The sequence below is a fragment of the Pieris napi genome, chromosome 10 (genome assembly GCF_905475465.1).
Source record: "Pieris napi chromosome 10, ilPieNapi1.2, whole genome shotgun sequence".
In the NCBI taxonomy this organism is placed as follows: Eukaryota; Metazoa; Arthropoda; class Insecta; order Lepidoptera; family Pieridae; genus Pieris; species Pieris napi.
The window spans coordinates 11,900,487-11,920,651 of NC_062243.1; the positions used below are offsets into that span (position 1 = coordinate 11,900,487).

General features: G+C 33.1%; 2 protein-coding genes across 2 annotated transcripts; one reads left to right on the forward strand and one right to left on the reverse strand.

Moving 5' to 3' along the window:
- Positions 1-2,275: 2,275 nt before the first annotated feature.
- On the reverse strand, positions 2,276-4,746 carry LOC125052944 (isocitrate dehydrogenase [NADP] cytoplasmic). The gene is made up of 2 exons (XM_047654047.1): positions 4,598-4,746; positions 2,276-3,658 (listed from the first exon to the last, which is right to left on the reverse strand). The coding sequence occupies exon 2, from the start codon at positions 3,646-3,648 to the stop codon at positions 2,422-2,424; it is 1,227 nt and encodes a 408-aa protein (XP_047510003.1). The 5' UTR covers positions 3,649-3,658; positions 4,598-4,746; the 3' UTR covers positions 2,276-2,421.
- A 2,372-nt stretch (positions 4,747-7,118) lies between these two features.
- Positions 7,119-14,827, forward strand: LOC125052943. The gene is made up of 9 exons (XM_047654046.1): positions 7,119-7,529; positions 7,601-7,804; positions 7,933-8,001; positions 8,285-8,425; positions 8,575-8,766; positions 9,518-9,658; positions 10,117-10,824; positions 11,744-11,964; positions 12,740-14,827. The coding sequence occupies exons 1-9, from the start codon at positions 7,395-7,397 to the stop codon at positions 13,299-13,301; spliced, it is 2,373 nt and encodes a 790-aa protein (XP_047510002.1). The 5' UTR covers positions 7,119-7,394; the 3' UTR covers positions 13,302-14,827.
- Positions 14,828-20,165: the final 5,338 nt, after the last annotated feature.

Below are 20,165 nucleotides of genomic sequence, written 5' to 3' on the forward strand. Positions count from 1 at the left end.
ATCCATGTAATACCAAGACTGTTAAGTAATTTATTCAGTCCCTACTTAAGGGATCCTTTGCTTTAAGTTATTACGTAATTAGCTAACCTAACATCTTATAGTAACAATATCAATGTTGAAAAACTTTTATGTTTTAAATAAATAGATTGACTTGGCCATCGTGTGAAAACATTATGTATATGTGTTACAATAAATATTATATTAAATTAGATTGATTACTGTTACTAGCTTCTAGTTTTATTCAAAAAGAAGTTAATGGGGGGGACGGAACTGGCGAGAAAATGATTGTACACAGCCATGCCCACACAAGTATTTTAGAAAAAAGAAATTTTCTTTATTTCATAAATCTTACACCAAGAGACTATCTCGGGTCTGACAAGACCGTATTGCCAAAAAGTCTCTATCTGATTTGCAAATCAGTATTGGCAAATCAGATACAGGTCTGAGAACTATATATAATCAACTATATAATATAAAATTAAACTCCCGTTTGTGAAAAACATACTAGATGGTGACATAGGAATAATAGTAGGCGCCCTAAGTCGTGACGCGGATCTCAGGGTACATTGAACGCGAATTTTAATCAAGCAAGATTATTTTAATCACGTTAGTTGTTTTTTATTTTACCATTGATATTATTGTTCACTATACGCATTAATGATAGCTGGGGGTCAGATACATTTTTGCGTATTCACTTTCGTGTTTTTTGATAAGGCCTTATAGCCCGGTCATTTTAGACATAAAAATAGTGATCAAATAAAGAAAATTCCGACAAAGCCAAATTTTCGTAGAGACCTTAGGTTTACCACAAGCCTTCCCAGGTTATACTAATAATGTATACATAAAAGAGACACGAGTAGGCATTTTTGCTTGCTTGAGTACCTAAATATGTATATACGTGGCATATGTGTGCATACTATGTAGAACATGATTCTTACAAGCGCAATATCTGGGAAATAGTGAGTCTTAGGGAAAAAATCATAGATACCATTTTTATAGAAAATTTTAAGATCTACAACTTTGCTCTAAGGTACTTTTTCGATACAACTTACCGTTTTGGAGAAAAATCCAAAAAACCTAAAATTTTGACCTAGGGCCCCGAATAAGTCCCAAAGTTCACATGGGACTGATGGGGACTTTTGACACTTTATTCCTTGTGGTAAACCTAAGGTCTCTACGAAGATTTGGCTTTGTCGGAATTTTCTTTATTTCAATTGTCTAAAATAACCGGGCTATTAATATTTTTCTCTAAAATATTTTTTGGTATGAATTGAGACTAAAAATGCCTCAACACAGTGAATAATGAAAAAACTTTACTTATTACATAATTATGTAAACTACGTGCTTTTTATGACCTAAAATATGTCTTCAAAGCGACATTAGTTTAAAATAAATGTAATCAAATATTATATTTGATTGATATTGTGATTGATTCATTGGAATATGTTGTGCAAAAACAAGTTGTGATTAAGTCATAATTAGGAAAACAAATTTAGTTTGTTAGTAGTTAGTAAACAACTATTTTCAACAAGTTTTTAGAAATTACCAATCTATAAAAAAAAATACACAATTAAGTCATTGTCCACTGGTGATAAGTATCAAAAATCATAATACCAATAAATTTGGGAATTATTGAATCTAGTTTGAATAATAACACGGACCGTTATGGGATGTCAATTCAAGGAAAATTTGCGGTAATATTTAGCATACATATTATCATACTTTAATTCGACCGTATTTATTGTAGTTATTTTTCGTTTCATGTCCTTGAGAACTGGTTTACGAATTGTTAACTTTGAAGTCGTTAAATTAATATTTAAATATTAAAATCGTTATTCTAAACGGCGAAAAGTATATTATAAAGACCATTACGTTGAATTTAGTTTATAATTTTATCCAAACTAATGTCTTAGGTCAATAGTTTTAAATAACGTATTAGTACACGTGAATGGATTTAATTATTCCCATTTACCTCATTGGCATACATTATAATTTTAATTAGAGGTGTGTCTAGAGGCCAGATTTTTTTATTACGGATAAATTACACGTTTATTTGAAACCGACAAAAATATATTTAAATATTTATGAACATGACTAGCGATAACTATATACTGATAAAAATTGCAATTTGCATTATGATAAGAAACAATGCATAATAGATAACTCTTATTCAGTAACTGACCTGTTCTCGCTCTCATTACAAGTTATTAATCAACAAGAATTTATAATCAGTTGTTTATTACATAATTCTTAGGGCCTCAAAGAAAAATACAGATTTGATTTGTGACAGTAAAGATCATTTATTAGTAATATAAAAATTGAGTACAATAAATAAATGCTGTTTAAATAATATACCATATATCCCCTTATAAGTAATAAATAATTCCATTAGAGATGACATAACTTTTGTTCATGTGATAGTCACTTTCCCAGTCTTTTAGCTAAATTCTCTGCCAACTTATCCATAAATTCAAATGTTTCGTAGTAATCTGACCTCTTCACGTTGTTCATGCCTTTGATACAAATGGCAAGATCCTTTGTCATAATTCCAGACTCAATGGTGTCGATGCAAACACTTTCGAGTGCTTCAGCAAAGTTTTTCAGTTCGGCGTTGTCGTCTAGTTTGGCGCGATGCAGTAGACCTCTTGTCCACGCGAAAATGGAAGCAATAGGATTGGTGGATGTTTCCTTTCCTTGTTGATAGAAGCGGTAGTGTCGTGTAACAGTTCCATGAGCGGCTTCAGCTTCAACGGTCTTTCCATCAGGACAAATAAGCACTGAAGTCATAAGACCAAGAGACCCATATCCTTGGGCAACTGAATCTGATTGCACATCCCCATCATAGTTCTTACAAGCCCAAACAAAACCACCCTCAGACTTCATAGCATATGCAACCATGTCATCAATGAGTCTGTGCTCATACCAAATTCCTGCACCTTCAAATTGAGACTTATAATCCTTTTCATATATTTCTTGGAAAATGTCTTTAAAGCGACCATCATATTTCTTGAGAATTGTGTTCTTAGTACTCAAGTACAATGGATATTTCCTTCCAAGCGCATATTTGAATGAAGAATGGGCGAAATCAACAATTGACGCATCTGTGTTAAACATACCGAGAGCTACACCTGCACCCTTAAATTCATTAACAACATATTTGATTGGTTCACCAGAAGGAGGCGTGAATACCAACTCTAACTTTCCTTCACCAGGAACTACAAAATCAGTGGCTTTATATTGATCAGCATGAGCATGACGTCCAATTATAATTGGTTTTTCCCAACCAGTGACAAGACGTGGGATATTCTTGCAAATAATAGCTTCTCTGAACACTGTACCACCAAGAATGTTACGAATGGTACCATTGGGACTCTTCCACATTTTCTTTAAATTGAATTCTTCAACTCTATTCTCATCTGGTGTGATGGTAGCACACTTAATACCAACATTGTACTTTTTAATAGCATTTGCACAATCAATAGTCACCTGGTCTTCAGTTTGATCACGGTACTCCATTCCCAAATCATATGTATGCAATTCTATGTCTAAGAAAGGTAAAATCAGCTTATTTTTAATCAAATCCCAGATTATTCTTGTCATCTCATCTCCAAGGACATCAACAACAGGTCCAGCCTTTATTTTTGACATTTTTATGAGTCTGAAATTATAAGTAAAGGAAAAATAAATAATACTTATACAGAAAAATTATTATATTATGATAATATGACCATAATATATTTTTTTGTTTTATTACCCAATTGTAACTGGGGTGAAGGTTTAATGAGTTTCACATTCTACAAAATATGATAAGGTGTAGTAACCTTGATTTGTTGATTTTATCATTTTACATTTACACTTTATCATTTACTTATCTTACAAAAATACCTTTTGATATAATATCGTCAAAGGTACAAAGTTCATTAAAAAAGGTTTATAGAAGAGTAAGTAAGAAAAGAATTAAAATAATGCTTTACTTGATGAAATAAAGACATATTTTTATGACTACCCTATTTAATAATAAGTATAAAAACATATTTCTTCTTTCTATGCAGGAGTTATTGTTTACTATAATATAATAATAGAATATTGATACCTATTACTGACACAGTTTCTATTATTTATACTTAAAACTAACTATGTACTGAAATACATCACTATTTATTAGACCTTATGAGGAAGTAAAATGTTGAAAAAAATATTGTTTCAAAGTACAAAGTTCAAAAACTCTTCATTGAATATTGTATCTTTTTGGACATATTTGTTAATTATATTTTGAATCATAATGCAAACATTGTAGATGTAATTTAAAATATTTGTTTAGACATAATATTATATATACCAATAATACATACATAGAGACCAGGCTTATAAATTATTATAATATTATATATATTGAATATATTTCCGATGAATATAGCCAATTTCGGATTAAAAATTTGTATTAGGATGAAAAGATCAGATCTAAGGAAAAAATATCAATTGAGTGATATTCTTTAACACCTTGCGAATACAGTAGTAATGAAAAATAATTCTAAATTTAGAACAGCAGAGATAAAATAGAGCAGACTAATTGCAGGGAAACTAGAAATATACTTACATTGAGTTATTAATGGCTTTACAATGAATCCACGTCTACACCACTTAAGTACGCAAGTAAATATTCAACTCCAGCGGCCAACCCCACTCTCGATTCAAATAGTGATGAGAATTAATTCAACACAAAACAGGAAAAGTAACTGTCAGGCTTAGGACCGCTTGTTTTTAAAATGTTCCGTTTTAGCGCTAGTATCGCACGAAGTAATTATCAGCTTTGGTTACGTAAATTTCAAATACGGCCAAACTTGTAGGAGAAAGATTAGCACTGTTACGATAAATAAAATAGCACTACATCGAGATAATATTTAATAATTCATTTTGTCAGAAAAAATGGATGAGGTGGTTGAGCTATATCGTCATGTCGGTAAATTACTTTTTATTGTATCTTTATTTTTAATTTGGTGTTATTTTTGTTTTTATTTTACAATGTTATAGTAAAAAAATATTTTACCTACAGGCTTGATCTTCGTAACCGCTTCAACGGACTTCATGCTTACGATGACTCAATAGACAAAGAGTGGAAACGCATCAAACTGGTCTACATAGAGACCAGCTCTATCGTGTTAGATCACACTAAGCACTCGCACGAGAACTGGATGTCACAATCCACTTGGCAGCTAATAAGCGTCCGTAGGGAACTCCACCTGAAACTGCTAGGAACCAACGACGAGCTACTTAAAGCCGACATCAGGCAGCAGTGTCAGCAGATTCGTAAGAAAATCTATCGCAGCTCACGCAATGACAGAAAGTTGTGGGTTGACGGTATTGCTGACCACGATCAATTTGCTGCTAACACCGGCAACGTGAGAGAGGCATATAAAGCGGCTACAACCTTGGCAGAGAAGAGTAGACAGCGTAAGAAGCCCCTAAAATCGAAAGACGGTATGCTTATCGTAACTTCAGAAGGACAACTACGACGCTGGCGTGAGCACTTTGACGAAACTTTTCGTCCCTCAGCCCCACAAGATCTCTGGTGCCCCACAAGACACATCTCCACCTCTCAGGCCACTTGACATCAATGACGAACCACCTACATGTGATGAAGTAGTGAGGGCAGTCAAGGCTCTTCAGATTATTAAAGCACCAGGTGTTGACTTAATTACTGCAGAAATGTTTAAGGCGGATTTGGCTACCACAGTCGACACGCTGACACCTTTGATTTACAAAATATGGATCAGCGAGAAGCTTCCGGAGGAATAGAACAGGGGGCTTTTTACTGTATGTTGTTTATACTGATCGTGCCCAAAAAAGGTGATCTAAGCCAATGCAGCAATTGGAGAGGTATCACCTTGCTCTCGGCCCCTTCTAAGGTTTTCTGCAGAATTATCGTGGACAGGTTGTCTGGAGCCATTGAGCCGCTCCTTCGCATAGAACAAGCTGGCTTCCGGCCTTATCGCTCATATACCGTGCAAATTAATACTCTTCCCTTATCATTCTCGAACAGAATCAGAATGGCAGAGGGAGATTTATCTTTCCTTTATTGACTTCGAAAAAGTTTTCAATACTCTGAGATGGAGCAGCATATGGTCGTGACTCTCTAACATTGGTGTCCAGCCAAAGATAATCAACCTAGTAAAGGCTAGCTACAGGAACTATTCTTGTATTCTTGTGACTCATGATGGCCTCGTCTCAGACGATATTCAAGTGCACGCGAGTAGTACGACAAGACTGTTTACTCTCACCACTATTTTTCCTGTTTTTTTTCGACGGGATTTTGCATCGCATACATTAGAACAAGCACCGGGGAATAGAGTGGGGATTAACAAACATCTTGGAAGATTTGGATTATACCAATGACCGATGTCTGCTAAGTTACACGCACCGCGACATGCAATCCAAGTTGCATTACATCTTTTCTATACAAAATTTCATTATAAAGTCTGGTATCTTCATGATGGTACGCTAGGAGGTAACGCAGATGTTGTACTTTCAATAGGTCTAACTTTAAATTTTGATAAATGTGAAATATATCACCATGGAGAGAATTTGTTCACCTACGACAGTAAAAATATAATACCTTAGCTCCAAATATAAAAATAATAAATAAAAATCGCTGTCCCTCTTAAGGGCACTAATTTTCAAAGAACCTTTCGAAGAATACATTGATTAATCATTATAAAAATTTGATAACCTCTCTCAACGTCTTCTCGAAATTACCGTCCACTCAGCACTTCATTGTAAAATTCTGTCTTTTTATTCTCAATTTATATTATGTACGTCACTGTTGTCCTCTATGGAATCATTCAGTTCTATCACGTGATTTGCGTAATCTTTTCTTCGTTCGTTAGATAGTTCTTTGGCATCTATTTTAAACGTTCGTTTTCAAACATCTTAGAATCAAGCATCGCTCCATATTCGTTTTGGCGGATTAAGAGTACCTACGCAAGATAACGAGTGTAGGTAGCTTCTAGTCGAGTGTGAGAGTCGAGAGTCTTGCTTTGACGTATTATTATACTCTGGTCGTGTCTGATGTTCTAATAATCATCTGTGATCTAAGTATTGTAGTCTGTGGTTGATTTTTTTAACTTATTAAGTATTTCATATAAATCGGTATATCCAAATTATTTGACTTTGTTAAAACCGTTGATTTTTAAGCAATAACTTATTTTAATGTATCTAATGTTGAGTATAATTAGAAAATAAAGTGCTTATGGGTACTAAGTTAAATATGTACACATAGAAAATAATAATATGAATTTAGTATCGCTACTACAACTACAATTTGGCGTATCTTTCAAGTTGTGTAGTAAATGTATTTAAAAGAGCCAATGAAAAATTAAAACAATTTGCATTCTAAAATGGTCATTCAGAAAAATGCTAATCAGAATGAGAACTCTTCGTCAAATAATCCGAATATGGAAGCTCTTCCTAACTCATGGACTACGCAAGGTCCTAAGACACTAAGCATTCGGATGAACACCAATATGCAAACAGTGAGTAATTGTAATAATTTCCAATTTCTATTAATTCTGACAAAAGTTACATTTGCGACTAATTTTTTCAGAAACAGCCAATTACTCGGCAAATTGCCATAAATACGCTAGCAGCAATGCATCGTCGATTTAGCCTTCCTGGCCCTGTACAACCGCATTCAAGACCCATAGCAGAATTTCGTGCAAGTGCCAATAAGTCACTGGATATGTTAAGGCAAACCATTCAGTCATCCGTAACCCGTGAAATTGACCAAGTTATTAAAAAGTATTTGGAGGTATAATTATTTTAAATAGTTTAATTCTTAAGAACCTATTTGTATCTGTACTACATGGATCAACATAATTTTATATATGTTTATAAATATATAATTATTATTTATAGTATAAAGAGTAATGTTTTCAGAAATTCTTTGTTCCTGCTGTTAATAATATCCGACTGAATCTAGGAGATGAATCTGTGAGTGAAGATCAGGTAAACATAGAACAGCTAACAATATTAGTTAATAGTTAATAATAATTAATATTTTATTGCTAGTTAGTTGAAGGCAAAGTATTCTATATGTACAGAAATTTCATTTGTCTATTAAGAAAATATGCATAAATTACTTATTAGTCTTTGAAGCTTATGGCTTAATACTAACTGAACTAAAATATCTAACTCAAGAGCTATATTATTTATATAACATAAAAGACAGTCACAGGACTGAAATCTATTTCAATGAACATAACTTGTTAAGTATGATTTACGAATTTAGGTGAGAGCTGTTTGCCGAGCTATGCTGGATGCCACACGTTTGTTATATACTACACCTCCTCGGACTTACCAAGCTACACAAGAGTCGAATGACCTTGAAGCTAGTCAAAGTGTGGAAACAAAATTTGTTAAATATGCTGCTGTAAGTACTCTAGCTTTCAAATAATATGTTTCCTGTATATGTCATGTATTTTTAAACATAAAACAGATTTTTTTTTGTTTTTTTTAAATTTGACAATCTAAACCCACAATCATCCTTTTCATTTTTACATTACTTTTACATATTTTCAGGGTCCCTCACAGAAAAGAAAAGATGTTGAAGTTGAATCTGATCCAATGATTAAGAAAATTAAACAGGAGGAAAGTGGTGACAGTGGACGATCTTCACCAATCTGTTCACCAGCAGTCCGAGATCCCGATAAATGGAACCCGGCCAGATTAACCCAGGACACTTTATTCATTATGGGTTCTCATGCTCACAAAGTCAGTTTTACCAAGTAGTTTTTAAAAATTTTTGATATATAAAAAAAAGTAGATACCTTGAACAAGATTATATAATATAAGCAGTTAATTTAGCTACCAATAGGTACAGATACAGGTACCCATGATACATAGGTATAATAATTTAACTGCCAATAAATCTTAGTCAAAGCTGCTTTGACAAAATTCTGACAAAATGTAACAGTTTCAGGATACTATGCTTATAGCATCCTGAAGAAGGATAATGAGCCCCTTGCATTAATAAAAATTATCATTGAAAATTTAGTTCTTGTCCTATGCTTCATTGGCAGGACTTTTGAGATATTAAAATAAATGTTTTATCATCAATTTAAAAAAAACAGCTCTCGGGATTTAATCTTACATGAAAAAAAAATATTGATCTGGTCTTGGATCAGTGTATAATGTATATGGATATGTATTAATTATTTTCTGCTTTTCACATTAATTATGATAGTAAATGTAAGTGCATACTCCTATTTGACCGACAGTTGAGAGGTGTAACAGTCAGTTTTCTTATTTATTTTTTCAACATTTTAAATTTAATTACAATAATTAAATGCTTTAAGATGTGATGAGAAGCAAATACTTATTACAAATATTTAGTAAGAAAAATCCTTGGCGATTTAAAGGTTTTTGCCCTTGATTTGAGAACTGGCAGTAAATGTAAATTTTCTGATGTTCATAAGTACATTTAAATATATGAATAAATAGTATTTTTGCATTTTGATTTAAGGTTCTCGGATTGGGCAATTCACGCGGTCGTTTGTACACGAGACACGCGGATTTACTGAGGTATCCAGCAGACAGCGCTGACAAAGAATGGATTGCAAGTCACAATCTTGTGAATGCTGTCGGAGGCAAAACTTACATCATGGTATGAGATTTGTGTAGTTAATACTAAGTAGAAGATAGTTAAAATTTAATTTTCAAATGGAGTTTTTAACTTGTTATGCAAACCCTAATTTAGTTATCCTTCACATCTATGATTACAGATACTTTATGTTTAAATAAAAATAAAGTATGTTTATTATGGAATATAAAATACAAGTATCACTTATTCCACGTCATTAACTTTTATCTGAATATATAAAATAGAAAATAATACTAAATATTCAATTAGGTTTAAAGAAGTCTATTCTCATTAAAAAAAAACATGTCGCTTTTAAGAAAAATAAAATGAAAATATATCACGCCACTGACGTACCGTGTTATTGCAGTCTTCTATTAAGACAAATATTAGAAGCCATAAAAATGCGTCCCGTTTATTAAAAAGGCAAAATAAAATTCATTAATTAATTATGTATTTATTTTGATAACTCTAAATTTCTCCAGGTTTTAGAAGATATAGAGGAACTGGCTCACAGTGATGCATACAAGCACAATTCGTTGCCCTTACTTGGCGAGCTGACCGGTTTCAAAGTACCACTATTTATGTTGAGGAAGATAAAGGCATATGTCCTAAAGAGAGCTCTGAGCGGGGATCTAAACGCCGATAGCCCACAGCCAACGACGAGCAATCAAGAGGACAAATTCAAGATTGATGATATAAAAATCGAGGCACACGACGACTTCGATTCTGCCAACTTCAATGCCAGTCAATATATGAACAACTCAGACGGCGCAGGCGTCGCTAACGATAACGACTTCGCCGATATAAAAGTCGAAGATATAGATGACATTAAAGTGGATGGAATCAAAATGGAAGATCTGGATGAGATGAAGGTTGATGGAATCAAAGTGGAAGATCTGGAAGCGAACGGTATAAAAGTTGAAAATATAGACGATATCAATGTTGATGCGATCAAAGTTGAAGATATCAAACTGGAGAATGATGAATTTGATTTGTGTAAGGATAGTGATGAGAACAGCTTGGTCGATGGGTTGCTTGAGGCGGATATTGAGTTTCTGAGCCGGAACTTGGGGGATATTGAAAGTGACGCAGATGCAAGAAAGACAATTGAGAAGTTGACAGGTGTCAACCCGGACACAATCACTTTGGTTGGTGACGAATTTGACATCGGAAGTACACTTAATACAAACGTAAGTTTTGTATTCATTACTTTGACTTATCTTTTTTCTATATATATAATAATTTTTAATAATATTTCAATTGCTCCTATAATGGTCTAAGATCCGGCTGCAGGATTAGTACGCTCATCGGTTATTTGCTAAAAACCAAATTTTTATGTATATTTATAATTAGGAGAATGTATTTTTAATGAAATTATTTTGAATTTTTTTTGTGAAAACATTTCGTTCACTTGTCATTTGATTAAAATATAATCGTGATGTATCACGGCAATTTACGTATAGATTTTAAAAAATCGCAACTTGTTAGATTTACATTCTCCTAATTATAAATATACATAAAAATTTGGTTTTTAGTAAATAACCGATGAGCGCACTAATCCTGCAGCCGGATCTCGTACTATAACTGTTATATTTATTGAAATAATTTTTTTAAAGTTAAGTTCTAAATAACCGTTGGTTAAAACAAGTTGTTAAAAGTGTTAATGGTCCAAAGCGCGTATTTATATTTAACAATATAAAATAACTACAAATATTATTACAAATTCAGTGTAAACTTTTTAAAACTATTTAAAGTCACCCCCTAAAACGTCAAAACTACTTTGTTTCTTTTTTTGTCCTTCCAATGAAACGTTTTTTTCTATATAACAATATCTCTCTATACATAATCCTCTGTTTTGGTTGTAAAATCTATAATAAATAAAAAAATATTGGTAAAATCTAAAATTTAAAGTGTAATATTTTTATTATTAAATTTATTATAAGATTTATGTTTATGGTCATATATTTTAGAATATATTGGTAACATATACATTAAATAGCATTATATATTATGTGGTGAACATTAATGAATAAATTCATCAGCTTTTCATAGATTTTAACACAATTTCAAATAATTTTTTAAATAACTTAACTAACCAGTTCAAAACAGTTTTCAGGCAGTCAAAACACAAAGTGCATAACAGTAGCATCAACCACCAGTGGTATGGTGCACAGTGTCCCCGTGGCCCATTTGGCCCCGGGCCGTATCGGCAGTACAGTGCACTACTACACAAGTGGCACGGTCCAAGGCCAGAGGACTGTCCATCATTTGCCTCAAGCCACTGTCACTATACAAAGCATACCGGCGTCTGCGTCTCAAGTTATTCGCGGGTATGTACTTTTAAAGTAGAGTAAAGAGGAGTGTGTGGATATGAAAAGGAATGCTTAGGTAGTAGAACGGATGAGTGAGAAGCGGTTAACAAGTAGGATATACAAGGCAAGCGTGGATGGTGAGGTTGGGTTGGATAGGCCTAGTCTTACCTGGACCAAATCCGGGACGTACTAGTGAAAGGACAAAAGTACCCATAACTGAAGAGCATGCTTGGTGAATGTGAATGTGGATAAAGTGAGAGAGGTATGTCAGGGCCGTAGCAAGTCAAGATCCCTGGGGTCTGCCACCCCTTCATCGAAAAAGGCTTTAATGTGTAAATAAAAAATAGTAGTCTGTGAAGTCTATATGAACTATTTAATGTATGTTGTTGTAAAAATCATTAGGAAAATTTTCACGATCACTTTTCTAGATGTTTCAGGCTAAGGCTTGCGTGAGTAAAAACACTTTAAAAAATCTTCTACGGATATAAACGTAACTTTAAGACATCACTCTTAGTTGTAAAGAATGTTAAACATTTGCCATATTTTTAGTTTTTTTATGTAATAGGAGGCAAACGGGCAAGAGGCTTTCGACACTCACACTGCCAGTAGGCGTGCAAGTGCGTTGCTGGCCTTTTAAGAATTGGTACGCTCTTTTCTTGAAGGACCCTCAGTCTTAAATGGGCAGCTGGTTCCACATAGTGGTGGTGCGCGGCCCTGCCTCAGAAACGTTTAGTTGTGGAAGCACGTATAACACTTATTATTATATATAATTTACAATATTACAATTTTTCAGCATTCCAATCAACGCCAAGTCTGGGACCATTAGTACTGTGATGTCTCAGGGTACGGCCAACACGATCATCGGTTTTGGAACTCACAACTCGACCATCATCACTCCAGGACAATACAACGTGACGAAATCGTTTCCCAACGGCAACATTCTCCATAACGCGATAATGTCAAAAACCCAGAATTCAGGTATATCCTTTTCAGTTCAGCCGGTAACCACTCCGAAGTCGGACTTCGACATCTCCACGACCAAGGAAATGATCGACAACGCTTGTAATTCCTCGGTTATGTTGAAGAAGGTTCTGACTTTGGGCAGTGCGGGTTCAGGCAAGTCTTTCATAATGCATAACACCCAAAAGGTTCTCTCTACCGGGTTCGCGACGGGTTCCACACCGCCACCTAATGTGACCATAGTTAGTTCTGGTCCTGGGCTCTTGAACAGTCTGGGAAATTCTATTGTGTGCCCTGGTAATGGCAATTTAAGTGCGACTCACGCAACTTTGTCAGCGCTTTTGGCTTCAAGCGCTGAGAAGGCTCAGGCAAATAAAAATGATTTTAAAATCTAGAAATTTCATATAATATATATTCCTTGTAAGTTACTTTAGTTAGTCCCAGCGATATTTAATTTAGCTTGTACTAAAGCGTATTAATTTTATCCGCCGAACTTAGTCTTAAGCCATTTACTCGCTCATAAAGCTTTATTGAATAGTGTTGTATTACTTATCTGTGGTTGGATATTGTGACAACTGTCAACTGCCAAAATTAATAGATTACAAGACTTATAGGTGATAGTGCTAGGGTTGCAATTTTCATAGTAGGATTACAGATATTGAAACTTGAATCTTATTGAATTCGGTTGTATTAATTATCTGTGGTTGAATATTGTGACAACTGTCAACTGCCAAAATTAATGGATGACAAGACTTATAGCGATTGCAATTTTCATAGTAGGATTACAAATACTGAAACTTGAATTGTACAATGCATCTTATTAAGCAGTAAATATTTACAAAATAATTTCCTGCTGTTATTTTGCGAGAAGATTGTTATTTTTTATAAGCATTTTTGACTGTTTCATGTTATCTACCTCGTTAAGTTACCTGATTCTATACATTAGTTACTACTAGACTAAGTTTATGGTTACTTTAGCTTGTTTTGTTTATAAAATAGTTTTAATATCCGCCTATTTATTTAAAAAAATATTCATATCTACTACGTGTCCGTATTTTTACAATAGATTGTGTCAAATGCGCTATAGTAAAACGACTCGTTGCAGATACCGCTGGTAGGTTTAACTAGGCGTTTTGTCATTCGTCTCAGACGTTTTTAAGTAATATTATCAGCCTTGTAAAATGGCCTAAATTTTACAGGGTTGTGGCCATGGTTACCCTTATTTTTATTTGGAAATAATATTGTTGCTATGGTAACAAATACTGTAATAATATTAGTGCATGTTTTATAAGGCCCAAGTTTCGTTTGACAGGTTATTTTGTTACGTGGTTGTGTTTCGCTTTAAGCTTTAATTTTTGACTGATTTAGAAGTGTTTGATCTATTTACAAATTCTAAGGCTGTGCTATTTTTTATAATTATACACTTATGTAAGTTAAATTAGCTTTTATGAGTGGCATATTTGCTTTATACTATTTTTATGTGATTTCGATAGGCTATGAAATTTATTTATTATTTATTTATTTTAATTATGTGAGTTAAATAATACATTGTTGAGGGGAATAGTTTACTATCAAAACAGTTGTGAATTGTGACAAAGAGTGGGAATAATACATTCTGATATGAAAAACTTGAGTAGCGCTCCGTCAGCTTAGTAAGAGCTAAAGTATACTTTGATTTTTCATTCCGTAGAATTCTGACATTTCATAAGTGTTGCTACTAAAAATGTTCTCCACCGAAAAAGGGACAAAATTGACTTATGATTCTTATGACATGATCATGAGGGCAATAAAAAAATGCTACGTATCTTATATGTTTTACTTACAAAAAGGAAGGTGACCTAATACAAAAATAACAAATATATCAATATCACGAACAATATATCGAATAAACTTTAATTACTTTATTTTATTCTTTAGCTGGCATCACTGCCTACTAATTCCAGGTTTAGTAAACCTTTAAAAAAAAGGGTGCGTGTACTTATGTACGCGCGTAAGTTATACTTATTTGGCATTATTAAAAATAGTTTTTGATTGCATGCAAATAATTAATTAAAATTAAATAATCAAAGACTGAAAAAGGAGTCATTATAGTCATTAAAGTTCAGTTTACATTTGAAAAATTAAATAAATATTTATTATTATTATTCTCTTACATTAAGTGTAATATAAATTCTATTATTATTCGAATCTTGTTTTTAAATTATGTCCAATGCCGTAGCATCTTCCGTGGGCAACTTCATTCTCTTAATTTTGTGTCACGGTGCGCGCTTATCGTAAAATTCACTCACATGAATTTTTCATAACGCGCCTAAAGAAGTATACTTCAAAAAATGTTATCTTTACTTGTGCGTTTTTAAATATTTGTGATGAAAAGGGACGTAATTATCACTCGCCGTTAAACTACTTTTAATGTGGAGCACCGCACTTAATAAAATAAAAATTAACTAACAATCATATACACTCAGATGTTCTCAGACTGACTCGTATTGAACTTGAAAAAAGGCCAAAAAGGTTTACCATCTACCATTCTGACATGTCAAAAAATGATAGCTGTCAGAATTCTACGGAATTAAAAATCAGAGTATATATGTGCGTTCGAACAAATATAAACCTAAAGTCTGAGCAATATAATTATTTAAATACAGGCGTGTACTGGGTTTATGTTTGCACTTTAAATGGCCTATACAATTGCAATGTTTCGTCTATTAGGTGCATTTTTTAATATTAAAAATATTACCCACCTTTCTGCCCTAGTCTTTGTTTCATACAGAAATGCAAATCATGATGTGTTAGTATATATCACTACATAGTATAAAACAAAGTCGCTTTCTCTGTCCCTATGTCCCTTTGTATGCTTAAATCTTTGAAACTACACAACGGATTTTGATGCGGTTTTTTTTAATAGATAGAGTGGAAGGTTTATATGTATAATAACATCCATTAAATAGTGGAGAAGTACTGTTATTTTTGAGGTTTCTAATGTGATGTCGTAAATAATTACATTTTTTCCGCTTACATTGCAAACGCAGGCTGAACCCTACGAGTTTTATCAAAATAATGTACTAAGTATTGTACACATTGAAAAGGTCTACCGAAAAGTCCGTGATGGTATATGTCTATCTCTTATGGATAACCCACAATAACTTTTTTTTGTCATTTACTTTTTACGACAAATAATGGCTAATTTTCGAAGCGATTTTAACCAATACAGCATTAATCCTTAACCAATTAAATACCTTGAATACATTGTTCATTTAATATAGATCTATATGGCCCTTTAAAGTATATGATTTAAATGAATATTTTCGAAGCTATTACAAATTTAAAAATTGCGGGACGCAGTGCGTCGGAGGCCGCGGTTCTCCCTATACTTTATAGCACTTTGAATTTAGTATCAGCATTGCATCCGTGCGAAGTCGGGGCGGGTCGCTAGTTGTAATAATAAATTGTGCTAACAAAATGATATTATCATGATGAGTCTAATTTATAGAATACCTGTTTTTATTACATACTAGATTAGGAACGTATATAAACTTTTCCGGTTTTTTCTATATGTCTGAAAAATATGGAAATTATTGCGATAATGTATATAGTGCATATTTATTTTTTGAATTATGTATTAAATCAAAGACAATTCGAATGTTTTTTAAAGAACCTTAAATTTGTTATAGTTTATTTTCTTTTTATAATTTCATCTTTTTACACATTGTGTTTTGTAAAGTGAAATCATTTATTTTAATTAGGCCTATTATAAAGGCACTTTTGAAAGTCAAAATAACAACTTAAAAAAATTAAAAATAGTGACTAGTTCCACAAGGTAGTTTCATATGAATAAGTATGAGCAAGAAACTCTATACTTACTCTTTTAAAATAGTTTTTACAATATCAAGAATCTCCAAAATTCTCGCTAGATAATGTACCAGCATTATATATAGAAGTACTTTTTATCCGTACATGAGATCGACGAAGTATGATAACGTAGAATGTGTTTGTATGAACTAGGAGCAATCATAAAAATTTTCGATGCCTGTACTGTACGTTATAAATATCTCGCAGTGATCGAACCTTTCCCAACCCTCTTTTTCTTAGAAAAGGAAAAAGAAAATGGACTTGATTTATCGTAACTTAGTCTAATTCAATTTTAGCCTGCGTTAAGGGCTCATAGGGTAAGATTTGAAGTCAAGACATGTCAAAGTATGTGTCCTATATGTCAAAATGTATTCGATTTAACATACTGGAGATGTACTAAGCGCTAAGTATCGACTCTGAAACTTCCCTATCAGTGAGTTTTTATTTTATGCTTTTGTGCAATTTTAGCTTGGCGCAAGCTTGCAATTCTTGAGTGGCAAATGCTTTATTATTTTTATATTCCAGCTATGCAATAAATTTTTAAATAAGCCATTTTGAATTATTTTTTAGAATAAGTTAGGATTAGAATACGAATATTGATCTCTTTTAATCAAATTTCGGTGTTAAAATTCGTTAGGAATTCAAATAACGTGATTTGACGTTAAACCGCTTACATGTCATTTGTCATATTCATTCATAGATTAAAAATGAATTCCTCAATATATCGTAGACTACAGAGGTAGGTGATTTATTTTCTATAAAAATATTATGTCCTATTTAACTTGTATTGTGTAAATTTGACAATTGAATTCCTGTCATAATTAATATTCCTCACTTCGTACCTATTGTTTGTTAGTGTATTATGGCTGTGTCAAAATTTTAACTCTAATCTTATAGTTATTATAAAGATACGGAAGGTAGCGCCAGTATTTAGATAGTTCCACTTTCTTTTCAATTAACTCATAATCTCGTCTAGTGATTATCAAGCAGAAGGTAGGAACTTCGGCTGGGTCGAAAAAAATCAGTGGCTGTCCTTGTATACTGTACATGATTGTCTTATGGGCCTTTAAGCGTCTACACACGGCCTTAAAATCAGTGGCGATGTCAGGACAATGGTGTTGGGATCAAATTGTAGTTTGAATCGTCAGTAGCATAATCTACACACGTCTATTAGGGTACGATTTGCCTACACACTCCCCACCATTCCCCGATATTGCCTCTGATTTAAGGGCCGTATGTAGACGCTTTTAGAGATATGTAGAGACTATTAAAAGAAGTTTTAAGACTCGAGTTTTTACTAAAGTCCTCAGTCTCTTATTATCTCAGCGTAAACACAATTCGACTGAATGAAAGAGACAGAAGAGTACTTTGGTTGGGCCGTTCAAAGTATTACCTAAGCTGATTTACTGCAATTTATCCCCCAGTAAGTAAGCATCAAAAATAAAAAAGTACATAAACGTATTATTTGTAGGAATCCTCGAAAATGCATTTCGTTTTGAAGCTTAGAGAATGTGTGCGTATTATGTGAAAAAAAGTAAATAATTACTGTGGACGTAATCACCAAATAAGAAAATCAAAGACCCTAGAGTGCTTACGTAATACTTGAACAGCCCCATAACAGTGCAATTGAACTAATTGTTTATAAAAGGGAAGATATACTTCTGGCCCGAAAACACTAGGTTCACTAAAAGTTTATTAATAATAAGCATTAACAGATTTAAGGAAAATTTTCACTACCTTCCGTATTAATAAATAATCGGACGATGTCCCTAGGTTTACATTGGAAAGTTTTTCTTGTAAAATGTGAAATCTTATTGGTGTTGTGACCATGTTGTGACACGGTTGTGTTTATAATAAGGCTTCCGGCTTAATCGTTGTAATAATGGTAGGCGAAACTTAGAATTTTCCGTTAGATTTCTAGTTTATTGTCATAGTGATTCATTAGATGTAATCTTTTGATTGATCTTGATGTGTTCTAAGGCTGAGCCAATCTCTGCTAATAAATTAAAACGTAATAGCGTATTCCGATTCTCTAGATGAATTTAAAAAAGTATAAAATGTTAGCGTTTTTCCTTTGTTTTCCATGGTTTTACGTTAAGATTCGTAGGATTTCTCACAGATACGCAGATATAACATTTGAATACTTTGGCAGCTATAGAGATATCATAGAGATGTTTGTCGAGCGTGTTCTGTGGTATTCGTTTTTGATAATTCAATTGTTATTGATATAACATAGTCTATGGCTGAATTATTTAACTGTATTTTTATTGAACACGTGCTTCATTTTTTCATAGATTAAAAAAAACTATACAGCAAACGTAAACTGCCTACTAAATACTAATTATGTATTAAGTTCGTTGCGTGTCATGTAAAACAGAGGTCTTAATTTCTAAGTCTAAGATATTTTTGTAACCGGCTTATACATATCTTTGATTGTGAATAAATTTAATGGAAATTTTGTGAAACCCTTATGACAGTACAAATATAGTTTATTGTTTTATTTTGTGTTATTCGTATTTTGTGGTTTACATTTATGTTATTTTTTTCCTTGTAATGTACGCTTTAATTAATAAATGATGATATAGTATGTTTTATTTTTATCACTTTATACCAATATTCGTAGTTTTAAGAAAATTTTACACAAATAGACACAACTTCAGTATATTATCTAAGAATTAATTTTAAAATTAAACGATTTTTTGATAGAATATATGAAGAGATAATTTCACATTTGAATATGTATTTCAACTTGAAATATTATGGTATTTTTACTTTAAAAAAGTGTAACCCAATAAAATTTGTTCCAAGATTTTTAGGTATAAGAATGCCTTAATTAAAATATCTACGCCGTAGGAAACCGGCCTACGAAGCATCACGTAGCATCTATAATGTTTTAAATATTGAATCGAACTCCCAAACTGTAAGTATCCAAGTTTAATAATGTGTTTGTACTTTAATAATTATTTTATTATTTTTCTTTTTTAATTATTATCTATTATTAATTATTAACTAAGTAACATAATATTAATGTAAGGAACAACTTTAAAGTAAAAGTTTGATATAATTTTTTTGGTTTTTCATAATCAAATTTTTTTTTGTGTCACGGGTATAAGAAAATATTGTGAACTCTACAATATTTGGAACAACTTCTAAAAGTACATCGAGGCGGCCTCTACCTTTGAGTCAGCGTGTGTAAACTGCCCTACGGTGGCGAGGGCGCGGGGGGTCGAAGGCGTGCGATGGGCGTGCTGTTGGGCGGCGATGGGCGCGCGGCCGGCCTCGGCACGTGGAGCGCGCTCACGTGGTGGTGCCGAGCGCGATGTCGTTCGCCGTGCTCGTATGAATAATTGTAGCCGGCGTGAATGAATCGATGCGGCAGAGGCGGGGCGGGGCGGCGGGCGCCGCTGCGT